At 36.1% G+C, this 20481-nt stretch overlaps 2 protein-coding genes and 1 long non-coding RNA gene across 3 annotated transcripts; 2 read left to right on the top strand and 1 right to left on the bottom strand.

The window, feature by feature from the left end:
- The first annotated feature begins 2101 nt into the window (after positions 1–2101).
- LOC122092821 (kinetochore-associated protein KNL-2 homolog) lies at positions 2102–9527 on the top strand. The gene is made up of 9 exons (XM_042663113.1): positions 2102–2426; positions 2541–2626; positions 2950–3094; positions 3735–3846; positions 4002–5263; positions 7106–7184; positions 7282–7340; positions 8700–8754; positions 9124–9527. The coding sequence occupies exons 1-9, from the start codon at positions 2352–2354 to the stop codon at positions 9165–9167; spliced, it is 1917 nt and encodes a 638-aa protein (XP_042519047.1). The 5' UTR covers positions 2102–2351; the 3' UTR covers positions 9168–9527.
- A 2667-nt stretch (positions 9528–12194) lies between these two features.
- Positions 12195–13458, bottom strand: LOC122092836. The gene is made up of 2 exons (XR_006144327.1): positions 12947–13458; positions 12195–12826 (listed from the first exon to the last, which is right to left on the bottom strand). It is a non-coding gene; the product is annotated as an uncharacterized LOC122092836 (long non-coding RNA).
- Positions 13459–14331: 873 nt separating this feature from the next.
- Positions 14332–19372, top strand: LOC122094243 (UDP-glucuronic acid decarboxylase 6). Its single transcript, XM_042664984.1, has 14 exons — positions 14332–14596; positions 14915–14983; positions 15178–15283; positions 15602–15688; positions 15816–15903; positions 16160–16251; positions 16775–16839; positions 16925–17013; positions 17575–17652; positions 17846–17939; positions 18196–18262; positions 18380–18443; positions 18538–18578; positions 18977–19372. Exons 3-14 carry the CDS (start codon positions 15200–15202, stop codon positions 19157–19159), a joined length of 1032 nt encoding a protein of 343 aa, XP_042520918.1. The 5' UTR covers positions 14332–14596; positions 14915–14983; positions 15178–15199; the 3' UTR covers positions 19160–19372.
- The last annotated feature ends 1109 nt before the right edge of the window (positions 19373–20481 follow it).

Here is a 20481-nt window from a genome sequence, read left to right as displayed (position 1 = left end):
TTACTTCTTGTTAATCCCGATAGGCCTTTCTCTGCAATTAAAGTCTTACATTTTTTTCCCCTGTATGCTTTCGGAATTTGGTAATGTAGAAAAAGTTCGCTTGCAGTTTTGTCAAGAGAAGAACTCTACTTTGGCTATGAAGGCTCCAAATATAGACTAATGCCTTTTCTAACACCATGAAGAAATTTTCTGTCTTACCAATCGAACATCATTTCCAAATTAATTATAGTGATTTTCTGATAATTTTTTGTTATATTATTCTAGGAAAGACACCCTCATTGTAATTGTTGTGATCATTCATCCTATGATCTCAAACTTTCCTAACCTCTTTTCCAATCTCTCATCCAAAAGATCACTTACAATGAAAAAGAAATAAAGGAAGAACATGCCTTCTCTCTTCCGGGGTGAGATAGACTATAGAGATCCTTCCAATATGTCTCTCAATAATTATGTTTAAGCTCATTTACAGCCAGGGTCTTGCTGACAGTGAGTAATGAACCAACCAATGGAGCAAAATGTGAAGCGAAGTTGTAAAAGATTTTATTTTTTCAATAGATTAAGAGAAAATTGAAGTATCGGTGAAACAAGCTGGTAGCTTAGTTTGTAACCTTAACTGGTGGAAAATAAATGTTCATTTCTTGCATATCTGTGTATGAGCTTATGTTAGTTCAATAATATAGATGATATTGTTCACATGACCCCTGGGCATTGTGTTATTACTGCCTCTGGAGCCTCTCTTGCCTTTTTCCTAGTAGCAGTTTTGCTTCTTTCCTTTGCTGTTATGGAAAAGCAAGAAACAAATGTTTTCTTTTCCAGCAATCAATAAAATTTCCATTTGAAGGCATTATACCTATCATCTTCTACTTTGTTCTATGACAATGCGAGTGCAGAACAGACGATTGTTTGCGAGTGAGAATGACACAAAGATGGTTGGAAAGTGAGAGAATTTCCTCAATTAGAGGTGTTCTCAGTTTTTAATGTGAATTCAGGTATTGTGAGTGTGAGGATTGCCACTATCAATGCTGCTGGGAGACAAAGAACCTACTCTGTGGAAGGGACAATCTTTCACTTACCCTTCACTTTATAATGATGGAGTTACAGGTAAATTGGAAGATTGATCACAATGTATATAACAGGCTCTCCACACATTGGAACACCATGACAGGTCATAGAATAGAATTGTGAATCTAAAACAATGACTATATTATCAACTAGAAGGTGATACATACCTGGTTTTTAAATGTATGACTTTTTCTCTAGGCCTTGCTTGGTTCACATGAATAGATGATTACCAAGCAGAAACAGAAAAAGAATAATAATGTATGCAACTAAAATCCAATAGAGCAATGCTAGAGGATCCCGGGGTCAGCTACTGAACAACCCATCTTCAGTATACTTGCATTACACGGTATCCCCTTCCCGCATTTTTCACATTTTGATCATGCAATAATACCCTTGTGCCGAGATCCTATGTAGTGAGTGGCAATGAGCATCCAACTGCTAAGGGTGCATGTCAGGATTGCTGCTCACAACAGGTGCAGAGGATCTAGACTCAATACCCTCTCTCCTTTCTGGATTGGGATCCTCTCCAACACCAACAACCGTCCAACGATCCATCAGGGTTGGAAAGGCTTAGACACACATCCCCATGTGTTAGCAGGTGTTGGGATGTATGACCAAACCCCCTAATCCTTGGATGGTCATTGGAGGGGTGTTGAAGGGTACAATCGTTAGAGAGGAGTTTGATCTCTCATTTCTTACCATGTGGGTCCCTATTGACGAAACCTTTTATTTAATCATGATTGATGTGTGTCAAAGTTTTGAGCTGTTAGAGAATTCCTTCCCCTCCCCCCCCACCTTTTTTGGTCTAGATTCTCTATCATGTAACTACCCATTTGGGAAATGCTTGTACTCCTTTTTTAGTGGTCGTTCCACAATCATTTAGCCCCGAATTTACATTATTTGTAGTGAGCGGTGAGGTGTAGTGAGCATCGGATGGCGAAGAGCATCTGGATGCATGCTCCAAGAGGCTTTCAACCACCCAATGCTCATTATACCAATGCAACGGCTGCAGACGGTTTTCAAACCTTAAGCACCGAAAAAAAAAAAAACGTAAAAGATTGAATCCTGTTAGCGGATCATTGGATACCGGCGTATCCGCTCCGTCGGGAGGTTTTGGGTTTCCCGCCCTCCGCGTGAATAAATGCTTGTCAAGCTCTATAACACATTTTTTTATTCTACAGTTCTACCAAAAAAAAAAAAAGCATTTTTATTCCACAGACTCCTTGCGTCTTGCTTATTTGGTACATCCTTACTCTCAAGCACGGCTGAGGTTTGTGTTCGTCACTCCCATGGCTGCTGCTTTTCCTTCTGCTTCAGATCCGGACATCAGCAAGAACACAACCACTTCCTCATTTTCTAAAACAGTAAGCACATAACATGTTTGCTCGAAATTTTTCCAGGACAAATCCTTCTGTTCTGTGAGTTTTTGCAGTTTCTGTTGTTGGATTCTGATATAACTTTCTGCTTCTTCCGTCCAGGTTTATTTGGTCGATTGGTGGTTAATTAAAACGGAAAAGGATTTATGCGGAAAGAGGTTAGCCGTTGGAGGAATCACGTCGAAAGGGTAACGCTTCCTTCTCTTTTTAGGGTTTCTTTTTATTATTTTGGGTAATTCTACCTTAGTTTGTCTTCGAATGTGGTTTTTTTCTCATCCCTAGTTTTGGTCTGCCATGATTTGGGGTCGCACAAGTGTTATTGGTGGGTGTCATTTTCAAGTGGTTGCTGCATGCCCTTAGATTTGTGCGTTGCTACATTACTACTGCACTCATTTCATTTTCCTGCATTTGTGAATTTCAACCGGTTGACACTTCTCCACTTACGTGGATTAAGTAAACAGAATGATTAATAACTGTATCATTCAGGAATTCATTAAGTATTGTATCATAGGCAACAAGCAGTTCGAGTCTTTTCCTCTTCACCAATTTTCAAGAGACATGACGCATTCACTCTTGAGACAGCTGATGGAATCTCCGTATTGGTCAAGGGCCTTATTAATAGAGATCGCACACTTCAAAATGGGTTCCCCCCTGAGGTTTGAAACTTATCCCCTAGTACCTCTGTTTGCATGTGTGTCTCTGTGTGTGTGTGTGAACGTGTTGCCCACGCATGTGCTCAGTTAAATTTGTTTTTCTCTGGAGCTTGGTAACACAATGTTCATAAGTGAGATTCAGTTTCCATTAGTTATTTGAATTTAGTTTTGGGTAAATTTCACTTGGCATACCTAATATTTAGGAAAACTAGGCCTAGGATACCTCATGTTATGTTTGGCACACTTTTTCCTCTCTGTTCTTTGATGTGCTTGTCTTCTTGGGCTCAACCCATTTACTTGCGATAAGGCTGAGTTGTTGTTGTTGCATCTAATGGAAACTGATGTCATAAAATTTTCAAAATAGTTACTACAGCATTCATTTTGATCCTATATGTTCCTGTCCCTAAAAATGATGTAAAAACACATTGCTAAATTTATTAATTTAATCCTATTACAGTCTATAGTCTCATTCGTTGAAGATTATCGCATGCAGTGTTGCTTATGCTTATTTCACACAAGAAGTTGTGAAATGTATCATAAAATTGAAGCATTGATAGTAACAATATATCTCTTCACCAAAGTTAAAAATTAAAAGTTGCACTTATTGTTCCCTAAATAGACTTTATATCCGAACTGCACACAGGTCTGCAGTCATTTCTTGTTTGGATTTCCTTATGATTGGGAGGCTTATTCGGGTGAATGTTTTCATAGAGAATCCTCCATCACAAGTGTTCTTTTGACCAGCCCTGTTTATGGTGAGTTGAACCATGCCTTCAGAAAACAGTAGAATTTTTTCTTTACCAGCTCATCTATATGGTTTTCCAGCGATTATAGTGCATTATAGTCTAATTTCCATCCATGGTTGTTTTGAAGATTCTTTGCTGATGGGGTTTCTGCCACTCTTTGCTAGGAGAATGGAAAGGCGATGTGACGAATAATGAAGAAATATCAAATTCTGGGAACTGTAACTGTGAGGCTGTTGAGGATGAGGCTCCTTCAGTACCGACAGGCTCTCATGTAAAAAATATTAGTCCGTCAAAGGTCAATGTCTTGGTGCAACTTGGATCTTCTGCAAATTTTCCTGCAATATCATCTAGAAAGCTGAGGGTCTCAAACGGAAAGGGGAAACATAGCAGAAAAATCAATGATGAAGATGGCTCAAAGGGTAAAGGTGAGGTTATAAACAAAGATCTTGATGAAGAGGCATTAAGTGGGGCTAATATCTCTGGTTTTGCTAGAGGAGGCCTTAAGGGAACTGCTGAACAATCTTTGTTTGCCACACCAAATGTTGTGCTTTCCAAAATTTCAGAAAGAAGCAGCTTAAATCCCATGGCAATAACTGGTTTAAAAATGAATGGTAGTTCTCCATCTGATGTTAAACAAAATAAATATCCTGATAGAAGAGTAAGTGACAGGTTGAAAAATCTAAAAAGTAACAAGAAAGAGAATTCAGGTTCTCTCTTTTGTGTAACAAATGAAGACAAGAAACCAAATTCTATGTTAGAGACCTTGGAGAACCCAACTGGAGAAAAGTTGGCTGCTGGAAAGAGTGAACCGACGAAAATTCCTTCTGGGCGCAAAACAAACAGTTCTAAGGGAATTTCTCATCACTCTGGAACCAGAAAATCAAGTTATGGTCAGAGGATCTGGATTAATAAATTCGATAATGACCAAGCAACTGACCATTGTCTTGAAACTGAAACTGATGAGGTCAACCCTGTCTCAGTGGATTCTGTATTGGTAAATAATAGTACAAAAGCTACAAGTCACAAATCAAAGGGTAAAAGTGCCCTCGATCTGCCTGATGTTGGTCTTAAAGAGATAAAGGTTGAGGAAGTAGACAGTATGTATCAACAACATGGGACCCAGCTAGACAACATGTCTTTTCCCTCCCCTGAATCTGTTAAACTAGAGTATCCGAGAGTTGCAGATAAAGGCAATGCAGAGACTACCAACCAAAATGAAGACAAAAAACCAGATTGTGTGAAAGGTACAGCGTGTGGTGGTGCAGAGAGTACCAACCAAAATGAAGACTTCTGTCCTTGCATTATGACTGGTGATGTGAAGCCCGCAAATAGCTTAAAAGTCTCAGCTGGAGCGAGAGAAAGGAGCAGTGAAGAACTAAGTACATCCGGAAAAAAACCAAAGAGGAAACTGGTTGACAATCCACATGTAAGCTATCATTGGGACTATATTTTATTCAGTTGCATCACATTCCCCATCTTAGTGTTTTCATGAGAATTAAAATAACAATTGATACATTCTGTTGCAAACCTTGAACATGCGTAGTTTGTTAATTGTAAATGACTGTTGCTTTCTCATGCTTTTGGAGTCGAACCACATGATATCTTTGTTTGGAAGGTTAAGATCTCTCTTCTTGTGTAAGCAGAATGGACTTGCTTACAAGTTACAACAGTTCATTTCGGTACTTTCACTAGGAAATTTTATTTGTTCAAGTGGAGGAAATCAACCACCATGTAGCTATGAAATGCTCGTCCTTTGTATGAGTGTGTTATAGATGTGCTTTGATCCTAGATATGTGCCCTCACACACACACAAACACAAACACACTTTCCAACTGTGCAAGCAGGACTTTCTCACGCCACCCTCCTCCGCACTAGGGGGGAGGGGGAGAGGAAAAGGTAAGTTCAATCCATTCTCTTTTGTTTCACTGTCCCATTTAACCTGCTACTAAGAGTTGAATTATGGGAATGATTCGGCTTGCCTAGAATGACAGAGGCCGTCTTTATTTATATATGAGAGAAGGGATTACAATTATGGGATGTTAGGTGGGGATGAGTCGCAATCCTTACACTAATATGTGCACATGGGATCTAGACACATACATTGTATCTAGATACATTTAACACTAGGTTTCTTGACATATGTGCCTCCTTGGGTAAATGTTGTCTTGATGGGCTTTAAATTCAGGACGATATCATCAATGAACCCAGTCCCTATGAACTATGATCTTCCATGTCCAAATGTTGTTGGATACCCAATCTCAGCTTAGCTAGGAAATCCTGGACGTTGTTATGACATTGTTTAAATTAATTAGTTCAAAGAGGTGACATGGCTTTTGCTTTCTCAATAAGCTTCAACCATGTTCAGCCAATTACATTCAAGATTTTCAGTCTGGGTTTGGAGTAGGCAGGATTGAACTGTATGAGGGCTCTCTTTTACTCTTTAGCTTATTATGTAGATTTTTGTTTCTGTTGCTGATACTGTTGTATATATTTGGGGTAGCAGACTCTTTTACTCTTCTCTTGAAAAGAATTATTAAACAATGAAATTTCTCTTGTTCAAATCCAGCTAGCAAAACACATTATGTGTAAACGTATGGTCTAACCCCCTCCCTTTTTTCCGGGTAGACCATATCTGCTGTAGACTAGAAACTCTTTCAGTGATCTTTGGTGCATAATCATAGGCAATGGCTTTTGCAATATTAAATGATACAATTTTTACTGTCTTGTCGATGTTACACAGGACAATATAAACCCCTGTGTTTTATGGGCCTAGTGATGTAGGAGTGTCTTTACGATATTGTTATTACTTTATTATTTTCTTAAATTATGAAGTTTACTATTTTGGTAAAGTATAGATTTACTATCTATTGGGACTCCCAGTTTTACTATTTATATTAAGTTTGATTTTTTACTATTTCTGGTAAGCTTATATTTTTAAGTTTTATCAGTTAAAGACTTAAAGTTTAGTTAGGAGTTGATTTTTGGGCCCTAGTATTATAGAGTTCGTATCTTTTCCTTGTCATAGTTTCAGGAGTGCTACTTGAATTGGTATTGTTTTGTTTGTTATGGTTCCCCTTATTCCTTCTTCAAAATTTCTGCAATACATTACTGTAAATAAATTTCTTGTCATATGCTATGTGGTATGGGGGTACCCCACAAGCTCTCACCATTTCCCCTGTTTCATCTAATGTCTTGTTAATTTCTTCCCTGAAACTTTAGTTGTATGTCCCACATTATAGCTCACCAGTCTTTTGTTCGTTTTATTTAGGCATGTACTACTCGTTACAGGATGGAGAAATGTTCTATTGTCTCCCCAGAATCTCTCAGTAGTAGAAGATCTAAATTGGGTAACTTTTCTCATTATGCAGTCTTTTTACTAAAATCATTTTGTTCCGTCCAGATTTCCCATTCGAGTGCTCTTATTGTTCTTGAATACTCTTGCAGGGCGACTACTTCTTCCTCCTCTAGCTTTCTGGAATAATCAGCAAGTAGTTTATGATGCGGTGTGTGATATATGCCCTTATCCCTTGCATTGATGCCTACCTTATGTTTATTAGCATTTAGGCAAATGCAATACTGCACATGATTTAAGAAAACGCAGAAAAACTAATAAGCTTTGTCAGTTTGCACTAAGATGTTTTTTACATGTTTTCCCATGGGGGTTGTTTATATTGTTGATATCAGTGTGGAGATGGTAACCTCAAGTGTTTTTCTACCCAAAAAAAAAAAAAAAAAACTCAAGTGGTTTAGTAGAACATGTGGCATATATATGCTAATTATTGGGTTATGCTTCTAGATTGGCGATGGTGACAGTAACTACTTTCTGTAGCATGCTCATAATTAGGATTCGAAGCAGATAAGGGACAGGATTTTGTGCTGGTATACTTTGGTTTGGATTGGAAGTATGATAGTATATATATTATGGGATTGTCTAAACAACACCTCCATAGGTGTATTTAGAACTTGTAACATTCTTTTAATTGCCTTTGTCTTATCCTCCAAAGTTCTTTAAGTTAGCTGTAGAAGAAGGTTTTCAAAATTATTTGAGGTGACGTACCATTATGTTATTTTTTCGCACACTTTTTGAGTATACATGTGAAATATCAGGTTTTACCCTCACTAGAAGGGAAACATTTGCTAAATTAAGAGGGGAAAAATTAAATAAGGCTACAAGTTATTTGAAACCTTTGAGGTTCCTTTATATATAAATATATATATATATATATATATATAAATATATATATATATATAAATATATATTAATAAAAAAAGTGACCAGGATTGAAGAAAACTTGAGAATAGTGTACCAACAACTCATATGGATGTAATCTTCTGATATGAAGTTCAGAAAAGATTCTATCCTTGACAACCAAGGGAACAACAATTACTTAATGAAATAAAACACTCAAACTAAACTGATAAAGTAAATCCCGTATGCCTACCTCCTACCCATGTTTTAGACCCATTAAATTGGCATATTACAACAAATCCCGTTGGACTAAAGGCCCAACTTATATAAAATCCAACCAAAGTTTATTTTCACTAAAGATGGAATTGCCAAAATTTTGTTGTTTCCTTAGCCCGGTGGGCTTTATTCACTTTAACTTTGGTGTTTGTTTTTTTTTATGTTGACTCTTCTTATTTTCTTCCTTTTCCTCCCTTTTCCCTTCCCCTTTGACATCTGCATTGGGGCTTTCTTGAGTCACTCATCTGCCTTCTGCCTTGACTGCACTTGATGTCCGGTATCATAATATTGTCCAGCGCTTACTTATGCTGTATGAACTAAAAATTCTTTTGATAATGGTGCATACCAAGTTTCCAAATAAGAAGAATGGTGTAATGACACAGTTTATTCATTGCAGGATGGTCATATTACAGGAATTCAGAATGGCCTGCCAACAGGAGAATCTTCTGCAGGTTAGTGTTTTCCAGTAGATTGAAAACTCTAGCAGATATATTTTTTTTTTTTTGTGGCTGAAAATTAGAACGCATTTTTTTTCTTGCTTTGCTGGTATATACAGTACATGCATGTGCAATACTGTTGTGGATATTCTCTATGCACTAACGGTCTCTTACACTTCCAATTTCCCCATCCTTTTCTATACATAACATTATTTTACCTCTTCCTTTTTTTGTTTTGCAAAATGTCTTACTTTTCTATACATTGATAATTTTGGGTGTGTATGGTGCTGGTTTATTGATTTTACTTCTGTAAATTAGACAATTATAATGAGCTCTAGTAGTAAATTCTTGGGGGAGCTGAGATTGTTGTTTTACTATTGGCAGGAAGTAAATCAGGGGCCATGAAAAGGAAAAAGAAACTCAAATGAGTTTTAGGGACAGTTCACCATTCTCCATTTGGATCTTCTCCTGTAGATTGTGTGTAGGTTTCTTGCTCTTGTTGATATGTAGTGGATAAAATTGTGGCATTCCCCACCCCCTCTCTCTTCTTAGGTTCTGCTCGGATGTTCGATTTTGAGCATTTTGACTACACGTGGCATTTGTGATATAGTTGTTGCTTTCTGCCATCAAAATATCATGCTGGAAGCAGAGGAATTGTTGTCTTCCCACCAAAATAAAAAGCATGCTCTCAGACATGGTTTTATGCAATGTGAAGCAGGTACTGATGTATGTATCTATTTTAAAAGTGATTTAGAAATGAAATTTGGTAGCATGTTTTTTATTTTTTATCTGCAAGGGAATTGCTTCTTCCTTTTTCAACAAAATCATTTACTTGCTATAAAATGAAAATATATGAATGTATCCTGAATGCCTGATTGATGCCTAATGTTAACCTCATTGAGAATCAGTGTGTGAGAAAAGAGGCATATTCATCAACCTGATGAGTGAATCAAGAAATTCAACTGCCATCAAACATTTGCTGTAAGAAATCAACCTGAAGAAGTTTAACGCAGCTGTATTGCGCTAAGTTTCATATTAACGCAAGAAAGGGTCTATATGAAGAGCAAGAAGTATCAAAGTTCAAGAGCTATACAGGCCTTATGGCAGTCAAGTTTCATTAATTACAAAATAATACTGGCACTGCCCTTGTAGAATAGTGTAGTGTTATGTTGTTAAGAGAGCCCTTAGGCTACACAGGGCAGCTGTTCTGTGTTAATATCAGAAGAAGTTATAACTTATAGTTCACCATTTTGGTGGCAACAAGATGCATCCAAAGCTGATGCCTCTCCAACCAAGGTATGGTGAATCGATTTAAGATACCTATGGTAACTCTAAACTTGATAATTCAGAATAATATTAGGGTAGATTAAAGTGATTAACTTATCTACAAAATTTCTTGCATTTCTATTTGTTTTGCTTAATTGGATGTCTCCTCCTCACTTTTCCTTCCTATTTTTCCATGTTGGAAGTGGGATGCACACATTGACCATTACAATATCTAAATAACAAGACCCTTTCAGCTTCCTTGATTTGTGGCTGAGTTGAGGCCATTTTCTATCTTATTCATTAAAACTCATGCTAGAGCAGAGCTCAGTTGATGAAGAGCAATGCCTCACAATTGAGAGGTCGTGATATCAACTCTGTTCTAGGGTTTGCCTACAAAATGTAAACACTCGTAAGCATGGTTTAAGGAATCGGTTTGGATTGAAGTGATATTGGCTGATTCAGGGTTGATCCAGCATCAGTATCGGCGTATCGCTGTACGGACCAAGGGTAAAAAGGTAAATAAATTGTTTTTTTTTTTTAAGAAAACAACGATTGAATTTGTCCAATCCAAGCCGATATGGGCCGATCCGAATCAGTATCGGCTGAGAGCGATCACGATCTGATTTCCAAATACCGAAACAATACAAGTAACCATTAATCCGTGATTATATATGTAACCTGAGTGGGACACTTAAAAGTGGGCCTCGATTCTGGCCCAGCTAGATTCAACCTTGGCTAGTCCAACAGACAAAAATGGGTTGGGATCGTCTTAGTCCTGATCCAAGTTGTGTACCAATGAAAATGGATTAAAGACCCAAGGATTAAATAGATAGTAAAAAATCCGATTTCGGCTCGGTAACGAAATCCTATTTGAGTATAATCACATAGGAACCATTCTATGTAGCATATAAGGCGAGAAAATTATATATAAGAAAAAAGATTATTGTATGACTGAAGTTTTTATTATTAAAACTACCTTCAACTCTCTATTGTACAACTCATAATTACACATGATTACATAAAATAAAACCATAGTTTATATTCTATAGAACAAGAGCAATTATGTATTATTATTTTTATTAATAATTTATATATGAGAATGTTTGAATGATTCCTTTATAGGTGTGTATACAGAATTATTATGCTCCAATCGCTTAGTTTGTTGTTTCCTCGTGGGAAAGACTTAGGCTCTCTTTAGTTTGATTCCTATTTGTATTTATTTGACTTATTTCTAATTTTTACAAGTGTTTGGTATAATTTATAGCACTTAATTCTATTTATAATAAATTAGAATAAATCACAAATCACAAATTACTCTCAAGCTATTCGTGATTTGTGGCAACAAATCATTTATAATGATTTTTACTACCTTATGAGCATGTGTGCTAAACTACTCAAAATCAATGGCAAATATGTAACTTCAGTATGTTTTATACTTTTCCACTAAAAAACCCCAAATCCTATCATCTCTCTCGCTCGAAGCTCAAAGCTAAAGCTGAAAATTGAATCTATTTTCTCATTATATAATATATTTTATAAATAGTAACAAAAAAAAATACTATTTGTGGTCCATAATTTATTGTCACAAATAATTTATAAAAAATAGTTAATAAATACAAATAGAAATCATACCAAAGAGAGTCTTATTAACCTATATTCACCCAAACTCTCATATACAACACTTTTTAAAAATACATATATAAATCTAAATCCACAACTAAAGCAAATTCATTTTATTTAGGAAATTTAAAAATAATTATTCCATGTATCTTTGGGTAAAAATAGATAAAGGGATTTTTTTTTTCTTTTCATTCTTTATCAATTTAGTTGAAATATTTCCTCTACCCAAGCTAAAAAGGTTCTCTTTTTAATTATCATTATACTTGGATTCCTATAATACTAAATATCATCATTAACTCAAGGTCTCTTATTCATAAATATTTAAAATACATTTTTTAATGCAATCGTAGGATTAGATTTAGTGAATTAAAAGATTCCCTCTTCACATGGGTGAAAGGAGACTTGGTACACTTATTATTATTTATTTTTGGGTAGAAAAGAGACTTATATATTAGAAATAGAATCAGATCGAAGGAAAGAGGTCCCACAAGAGTCTAAATACAAAGAGTAAAATAAATAAGGAGGAGGGGCACTATCCCAAATAGTAACAAGATAATATCGAGAACCAATCAAAACTAACTGATCAGCAATTGCATTGCCCTGCCTTATGGTGTGTGTAAACATCACTGATTCAAAGCTAGAGCAAAGATGATGGCAATCTTTAATAATTGAAGCTATCTTCCAAGGAATGTGCTCAGATTGAGACTTTAACATATTGATAACCCCTAAATTATCATTAGATGAGTAAGCTGCTTTGGAGAACCAATAACAAGGGCTTTCCTAATAGGAAGAGCCTCCGCCACATAAGAGTAAGAATGTCCAATATATTCTGAAAAACAAGAAAAAATACGACCATTGCAATCCCGAAATACACCTCCAATTCCAGCTGGTCCCGGACAACCGAGACATGAACCATCTACATTAACCTTGATGTAATTCAATGGGGGAGGATGCCAAGAGATGTGCTTGATAGAAGTCCCTTTAACTGACGGCTACTGTACTTGCAAATAAGACTAAGCATATATAATAATTCTGTTAACTAGTGAGAAGCATTGGGAATGATCTTTTGGAAAGAAGCCTCTAAATATGCTAACCAAATATGCCATAGAACGCTAGACACCAAACTATCCTTATCTTTAAAAGATTTCTTAAAAGGCAAACTCAAAAGATAGCTGATCCAATCTTGAATAGAAAAACCAACCTGAGATAGAGGATAAAAACCCACAGCCAACCACAAAGCTTGAGCAAGAGGGCAATGTAGAAATAAATGATCAGATGATACAATTTGATCAGAGTTACAGAAAGGACAATGATCATCTACCTGAATGCCCCAGCGATGAAGTAGACCAGCATGCGGAATTCTATCAAGCATCAATTTCCAAAGATGAAAACAAACATTTGGAGCTGTCTTGATCTGCCAAATTGAATTAGAAGAGGCATTACCATCCCATAAAGCAAGTCTGTAAGCAGAGGAAATCGTAAAACATCCATTACTTGTTGGAGCCCATTTACATTCATCTTCAGAAGGAAATAAAGGTAATGGGATTGACATAATAGCTTCAGCCACATCAGGAGGCCACCAATATCGAATCAAATTTTCTTACCACATATGAGAATCATCATCTATGAAATCACTGACCAATGTAGGGGCGTCTCTTGGTAGAGGAAATGGAAACTCGATGGAGTAATTCCAGGGATCCATGGATCTGTCCAAGGATTGATAGATCGACCATTTCCAACCCGTATGAAAAGTCCTTTAAGAAGAAGAGATTTAGCTTTATAAATAGATCTACATCCCCAAGATGCATTAGATGGACATGTAGAATGCAAGAAATCAACATTAGGACCGGGGCTAAATTGTTGAAGTTGTCAATCCCTCGTGGTAATAAAATAAAGATTGTGTTTGATATGCATTTTTGGAATATATTATGAGTCTAGAACACATATGGAGTTAGAAAATAGAGACGATTTGGGTTTTATAATGGGATGTTCTAGAACTAAAGATGTAAACAGATGGAATCCAAATCAGATTTGATTAGATCTAGATATCCCTTGATCAGATTCAGATACCCCTAAATAAATGTGAATCAAATTTGAATTTTTGACGATCTATTTACATCAACTAACTTGTTTAACCTATACCTTCCTCCCTGTGGGAGATGAGATTTGCCCTCATTCTATCTCTCTCAAATGTCTTAATTCTTTTACTCATTTTAAAGAATACGTCGAATCTTCAATAACCCTCAAGATCATTAGTTACTTAATTTGTTATTATTAGTTAGATATATATTCAAATCGGATAGATTAAATTTCAAATTATCCTAACTCCAAATCTAGATACCCTGAACTGATACGGATGCAAAATTGAATTTAGGTTTTTAACCATCTGATTACATACTTATTTAGAGCCCCAAAATGTATATCAAACATACCATCTCTATGAAATGCATAGAGATCGTGAAGAACACCAATGGCGAAGTACTCTCTTGGACTGACATTGACACTAAGGATCTAATGGATTAGATACGGATGAAAGACTTCCTAGAACGGATAAAATTTGACAATGTGAATGGTTCCATCCGTACAATAATGAGGCTCTCTTGTGTTCGTCTGATTAGAATTTATACAATTGATCATCATTCTGTGTAAAAACCCAACGGCTGATATATAACACCGCCATAAGTAATGACAAAGACTTGACTTACTGGCTACTGCCAAGTGAAACGGGAAGTCTCTCATTCTGACAAACGAGATCCTCGCAATTGGTCCGGTTCGGTTCTTGAAGATCTTTGTTACTGCAACATTTTGGGGAAGTACATGATTCTCGGGCTTTAGATTATTGATTTGTTACTACCATTCTCAGTTCTCCAAAACCAAATCACAAGAAGCATTTTATATAAATCTAAACTCGATTGGAGATTGAAATCTGAAAATCCCATTTTTCAGATCGAGGCTTCGAACTTTTTCCAAGGTTAAAGATTAAGATGTTAATTTGTTATTCTTGTTTTGTTTAATTCGTTTAGATTCAGATCTGAATCTGTTTCTGATTGATGGTGAAGTGGGAACTTTGTAGTTTGTTCTGGTTATGGAGGAGTTTTCATTACCTCATTTGCTTCGATTTGAAGCTTGTATGATTGTTTCTTTATTTTTTATTAATAATTTTTTCTCTCCTTACTCTGTTTTTTTCCTGGCCAGTTGGCACCGGCCGTTAGGTACAAGATTTTGGTTTTTTTTAATCTTCTTCTCTTCACCGCTATATATAAGTCTCTGAACCAGAGCTATTTCTCAGGGTATCATCGATCAGAGGAAAGGAGTACTAGGGTTTTTTGGCGTTTTCTCTTGGAAAGCTGACGAGCAGGTATTATCTTGAGTTCTCTTGATTAAATGTTGTGAGGGAATATTGATTTCCCCAACTGTAGGTCTCTGCATTGCATTTGACTTTATTATCAGTAGACTGATTTGAGAAATGGAATCGGGTTGCGATTTTTCTTTTAGTTTTAGGGTGAATTGGAAGCTTTGTGATCATTGGTTAAATTCGGGAAATTGTGGCAGGGTTTAACAGAAGATCTGAGCAATGGCAAAGGAATCTACCAATGGAGAGCACCGACCAAAGCCACCTCCAACTCCATCTCCTTTGAGGAACTCCAAATTTTTTCAGGTAAAAGTTGCATCTTTCTTAATTTTGTTCCTGCCCACATTATGAGATCTGTTTATACCTTAAGGGGAAAAAACCAATTGTTTGGAAGCGTTTGAAAGCTGCCTTCTTGCAAAGGGTTTAGAGAGTATAAGTTTTTCTTGTATCCAACTCTTTGATACTTATTTGGTCCATATAAGTTCTTGGAATACATTCTGGGAAGAAATATAAATTTTTTTTGCTCTATATGACAAATGCTTCTTCTCTCTGCTCTTTCTCTTGGCGCCAATGTGTCCTTATCATTTGTGTTATCTTAAATGGTGTTTTCACTGTTGATGACAGTCTAATATGAGAATTTTGGTAACCGGAGGCGCTGGATTCATTGGCTCCCACCTTGTTGATAGATTGATGGAAAATGAGAAAAATGAGGTATGCAGATTTCTTTCTTTTCCTACATTTGGTTCAATCAGAATCCATCTTATCTCCGTTATAAACAGTGTGCCTTTGTCCATTAATTCGCATGGTTAATTTGTCTGCTTTGTATGTTGTTGCTCAGGTAATTGTTGCTGATAACTACTTCACTGGCTCAAAGGACAACCTTAGGAAATGGATTGGTCATCCTAGATTTGAACTTATTCGCCATGGTATTTCATTACCCTTCATAATTTGTATTGCAAATTGTTTTAATTAAAAAGAAAAAAAGAAAAGAAAAAGAATAAATACAAGAAAGGTTTGATCTTCTGCTCTTATTCTGTGTATTTAGTATTATCTTTAGGTTCTTCAATACGATCTTAATTATGCACTCTATTAAAAATTTCTTCCATTAATTAAACTTTTGGGCTCTTGTCAAAGTAGATCTTAATGTGTGATAGAATTTTCAAACGTTGTGCTCTTGTACAGATGTCACAGAACCATTATTGGTTGAGGTTGATCAGATATACCATCTTGCTTGCCCTGCTTCCCCAATTTTTTACAAACACAATCCTGTAAAGGTAGTATTTCTATATCTCCTCACCAGCATATTAGTTTCTTTAGTTTGTCTAAGTATCTGTCTTGAACTATCTTTTGACATCCTATTCTTTTCACACCTACCAGGGTTTGGTGCACATGATTTAAAACCCATTGAGGACTTGTTGATGTCTTAGAAGGGTGTCAAAAAGCATCCAAATGCATGATTTTTGAAAGTATATTTGACTGCTAGCCCCCAAACTCTGCCCTCTCAAGGGTATTAGCAAGAATTGATAGGATTAACATCAAGAGAGATTTTAAAATCACAAACTAGTATGTATCATATGTATGGTCACACCCAGTCAAGCAGGAGAGGGAAGGGACATCTATAGCCTGAGGCTACAAAACCCATGTCTGTTCAGACAAATCATTTTGAGCCTACTCAATCCGCTTTCTTTAATGCCTTCCCATTTGCTGATGGTTCCTAGTAATTGACTGCTTCTATTTGAAAAGGTTTACTAGACTTATAGTGTTATTCTGATTGACAATAATGGGATACTTCCACAGACAATAAAAACAAATGTGATTGGCACATTGAACATGTTGGGACTTGCCAAGCGTGTTGGAGCGAGGTTAGATACTTTGATGACTTACATTCATTACTTATATCAGAGTAGTTTTGTTCTTCTCCACTCATGGTTGGAAATCATCCTACAGGATTTTGCTAACATCGACTTCTGAGGTTTATGGAGATCCTCTTGAGCACCCTCAGACAGAATCATATTGGGGCAATGTCAACCCAATTGGTATGTTTAATTTATGTTTCTAGTGAGTAATTTTTCAATTTTTATGTTTGATTGTGATTATGATATTGGGTGCTCCAGTGCTTACCTTTCCAAATAAAAATATTAACTTGGTTCTGTTCACAGAGTAAAACAGAAATAGCTCCTCCTGCTTCCCTTCTTTTGTTTTCAGAACTGATCAACTTTAATGGAATTTTGTTAAACTCAGATCCATGATAGAAAACTATGTGATTCTGATTATTTTAGCTCTTCTTAGATTTCCTCTTTTTCATACTGCATAACTACATATTTCTGGAATTTGTTCTTTTTCAGAACAAATTTTGTCTTGTTGCATTGCTACTCCCCTCTTCATGTTTCCTTACCAAAAAAAAAATTCTAAAATACAAAATTGTAGTGCTACAAATTTATCACCTTGATTCTAGTAAAAGTTTTTATATTTGATAGTACCTCAGTGTTATTTTTTTCTTATATGTAGTTACCTCAATGTTTGACTCAAGTAAATAAGACATTTAACTGTATGAAATGGTGTATACATAAATACATTAACTATCATATGTACTACAGGAGTCAGGAGTTGCTATGATGAGGGGAAGCGTGTAGCTGAAACTTTGATGTTTGATTATCATCGGCAACACGGGATAGGTAAAATTGGATTGCATTTATATACCTTGGGTGGGTTTTCAAATTGAATAGTGGGTACTTTGGTAAACAGCTTCTCTTTTTTTCCCCCTTTTTCTTTTGGGGTGGGAGGTGGAAGTTATGTATCAAAGTATATTTTGTATTTATCTAAGGTAAAAGCCTCATCCTATCTTATTTCCTTTGTGTCCTGTGACAGAAATACGCATTGCTAGGATCTTTAATACATATGGGCCCCGCATGAATATTGATGATGGGCGTGTTGTCAGCAATTTCATTGCTCAAGCACTTAGGTAATCCCTAATTTGCTTTTTTTGGGTTTCCAGTATATGTTATTTTGCATGATTTGTCAAAGAAAATAAAAGCCTGTTAACAATTGCAATAATGTCCAAGTAAAGAACAACACAATTTGTTAATGCAAAAAAATGGAGAGTTCTTGTTCATGATATCTAGAGATTCTCAGACTGTATATACGTTGCCTTGATAATCCCACTTATGGGATGTGGGATTAGTTTGCTTGTCTAACAGTGATTTGGCAATCATATGCAGAGGTGAACCCTTGACAGTTCAAGCGCCAGGAACACAGACCCGGAGTTTCTGTTTTGTATCTGATATGGTTGGTACAGAAGACTTGTTTGACATTGCAAAATTCACGACAGGGGCTTATATTATTTTATTTGAGTAATTGGACAAGTTGCACCTAAATTTAATCTTCTCTTTTTGGATGTTGAAGGTTGACGGCCTTATCCGACTCATGGAAGGAGCTAACACTGGGCCGATCAACATAGGGAACCCAGGTATTTTATTAGGACTGTTTTGGTCAGGTTTGAATTCATGGCGTGTGTTAAGTTAATTTAGTAGCCTTGACCACAATTTAATTTTTAATTGTAGGTGAATTTACAATGATGGAACTTGCGGAGACAGTGAAGGAGGTCAGTTTTGTGTTCTCTTGTTAAGAATGACATTTGACTTTTAATGTAGTTTGCTCTTGTGAACCTCCAAATAAGTGAATTGACCTAAAACATATAGAAGGGCTCTCTCAAAGAAGGGACATATATTGTCATATATTCTCTTGAAATCAACTACTTGGTAGTCCCAAACTTGTGCACGTCTGATACTCAGATCGATGATGGTAGAACACTTGTCTAATAGATAATTACTTTACAAGCTGTTGAAATAAACCTTTTATTTGGAGATGGTATATTACTTGTGTGTTTTTGGATTTGGAAATACTGTTGAGCTCCACCTTCATGCTTTGTGCCTCTGTAGTTGAACTCCAGTTTCATGCTTTATGCCTTGCAGTACTAACTTACTCCAATGTGAACTGCAGCTAATCGATCCGAAAATTAAGGTGACAGTTGTGGAGAACACTCCGGATGATCCACGGCAGCGGAAACCAGACATTACAAAGGCAAAAGAGTTGCTTGGCTGGGAACCCAAGATTACGTTGCGGGAGGGCCTGCCCCTCATGGAAGAGGATTTCCGGAACAGGCTTGGAGTTCCCAAAAAATAGATCACAGTCGGGGTGATGTTGCAATGAGGAGACGTTCCGTTGAAGTTATTACCATTTTTTGTGCCTCCATATGTTTCTTTTGAACTCTCTTTCTCTTTCTTTATTACATTAGCCTAAAAATAAGTAATGGTGTGTTTTGTTATGGATACAGAGTCTGATACATTAAGAATGTTTTTTTATGAAATGATACATAAGCTTGTTATTTCTGCTCAAGGTTGTACGTCTGCTTTGCGTCTCCCCCTCCTTTTTTTTCTCCTCCAAATTTTTTCCCACAATCTTGTGAGCATTATTTTTTGTGAGAATTGGAAGCACTACTTTATTGTTGAATTATTACCCTCATGTGTCAGATGGCCTAGTGGTTGTTATTTTGGTGGGCCCAATTTGCCACTTAATTTTGTTAGCATAAAACAAGAATCCGAATCCAATGATAGAAATGGTTCTTATGCGTCATGTATTTGCTTAATGATGTGAATATTTTGACCGTTAAATAGATAGACATTGTGACCTGGATTACGTACATGTCAAATTTACCATGTAGATTGTGATTTGGACTAGGTAAATGTCAATTTTTTTGATATAAATGAAATTTAATATGTGAATAAAGGACTACGGGTGTGTAAGAACTCCATAATTGAAATGAACTTCATAGTAACTATACTTTGGGTCCCAGGTCATGTATATGGATTATGCCAAAATCTTTTCACTTCTAATAGAATCTTTTCACCTCTAATAGTTGTAAAGGTATTGAATTTCTTTTCATCCATATACTTTTTTCCTATTTAGTGTGAGTCTTTTCTGCACAGAAGCTGTCTTGGTAACATCTACGGTAGCATTTGGTAATGCATTTTTTGAATAAATTCTATGTTTCAAATGTATTCTAAAGCAAAAAAAAAAAAAAAAAAGGAGAATCAGATTTCATGCGTTCTAAACACAGAATCTATCCTGAAAAACACATATCAAACATGACCTTAATATAACGATCACATCTTTTCCACCATTTAGACATACTAATTTGAGCTCCTCACGTTTGTGCAGTGCCTGCAATCTTTATTCCAATTCCCCTTTTTTTTTCCTTTTTGACTTTTCTAGTTCCAAATTCCATTTAAGGGATCTGAATCTGATACCCATCCACCGGTAAGTTAAAAGGGTTAAATGTCAAAATACCATTTAAAATAAATAAATAAATCTGTTTGATCCCAATTGATATCGTTCAGATCCCAAGTTTAAATCTTATCCAATGATTTTTGGTTTAATAAACAGACTGGGATGATGGTATATTCCACCGAATCTTCTGCATCATCTTTTAGAAGTCAAACCTATTA

The sequence above is a fragment of the Macadamia integrifolia genome, chromosome 11 (assembly GCF_013358625.1).
Source record: "Macadamia integrifolia cultivar HAES 741 chromosome 11, SCU_Mint_v3, whole genome shotgun sequence".
Taxonomy (NCBI): Eukaryota; Viridiplantae; Streptophyta; class Magnoliopsida; order Proteales; family Proteaceae; genus Macadamia; species Macadamia integrifolia.
The sequence above is the reverse complement of the archived record's forward strand: the minus strand, read 5'-3'. Positions and strand labels throughout refer to the sequence as shown.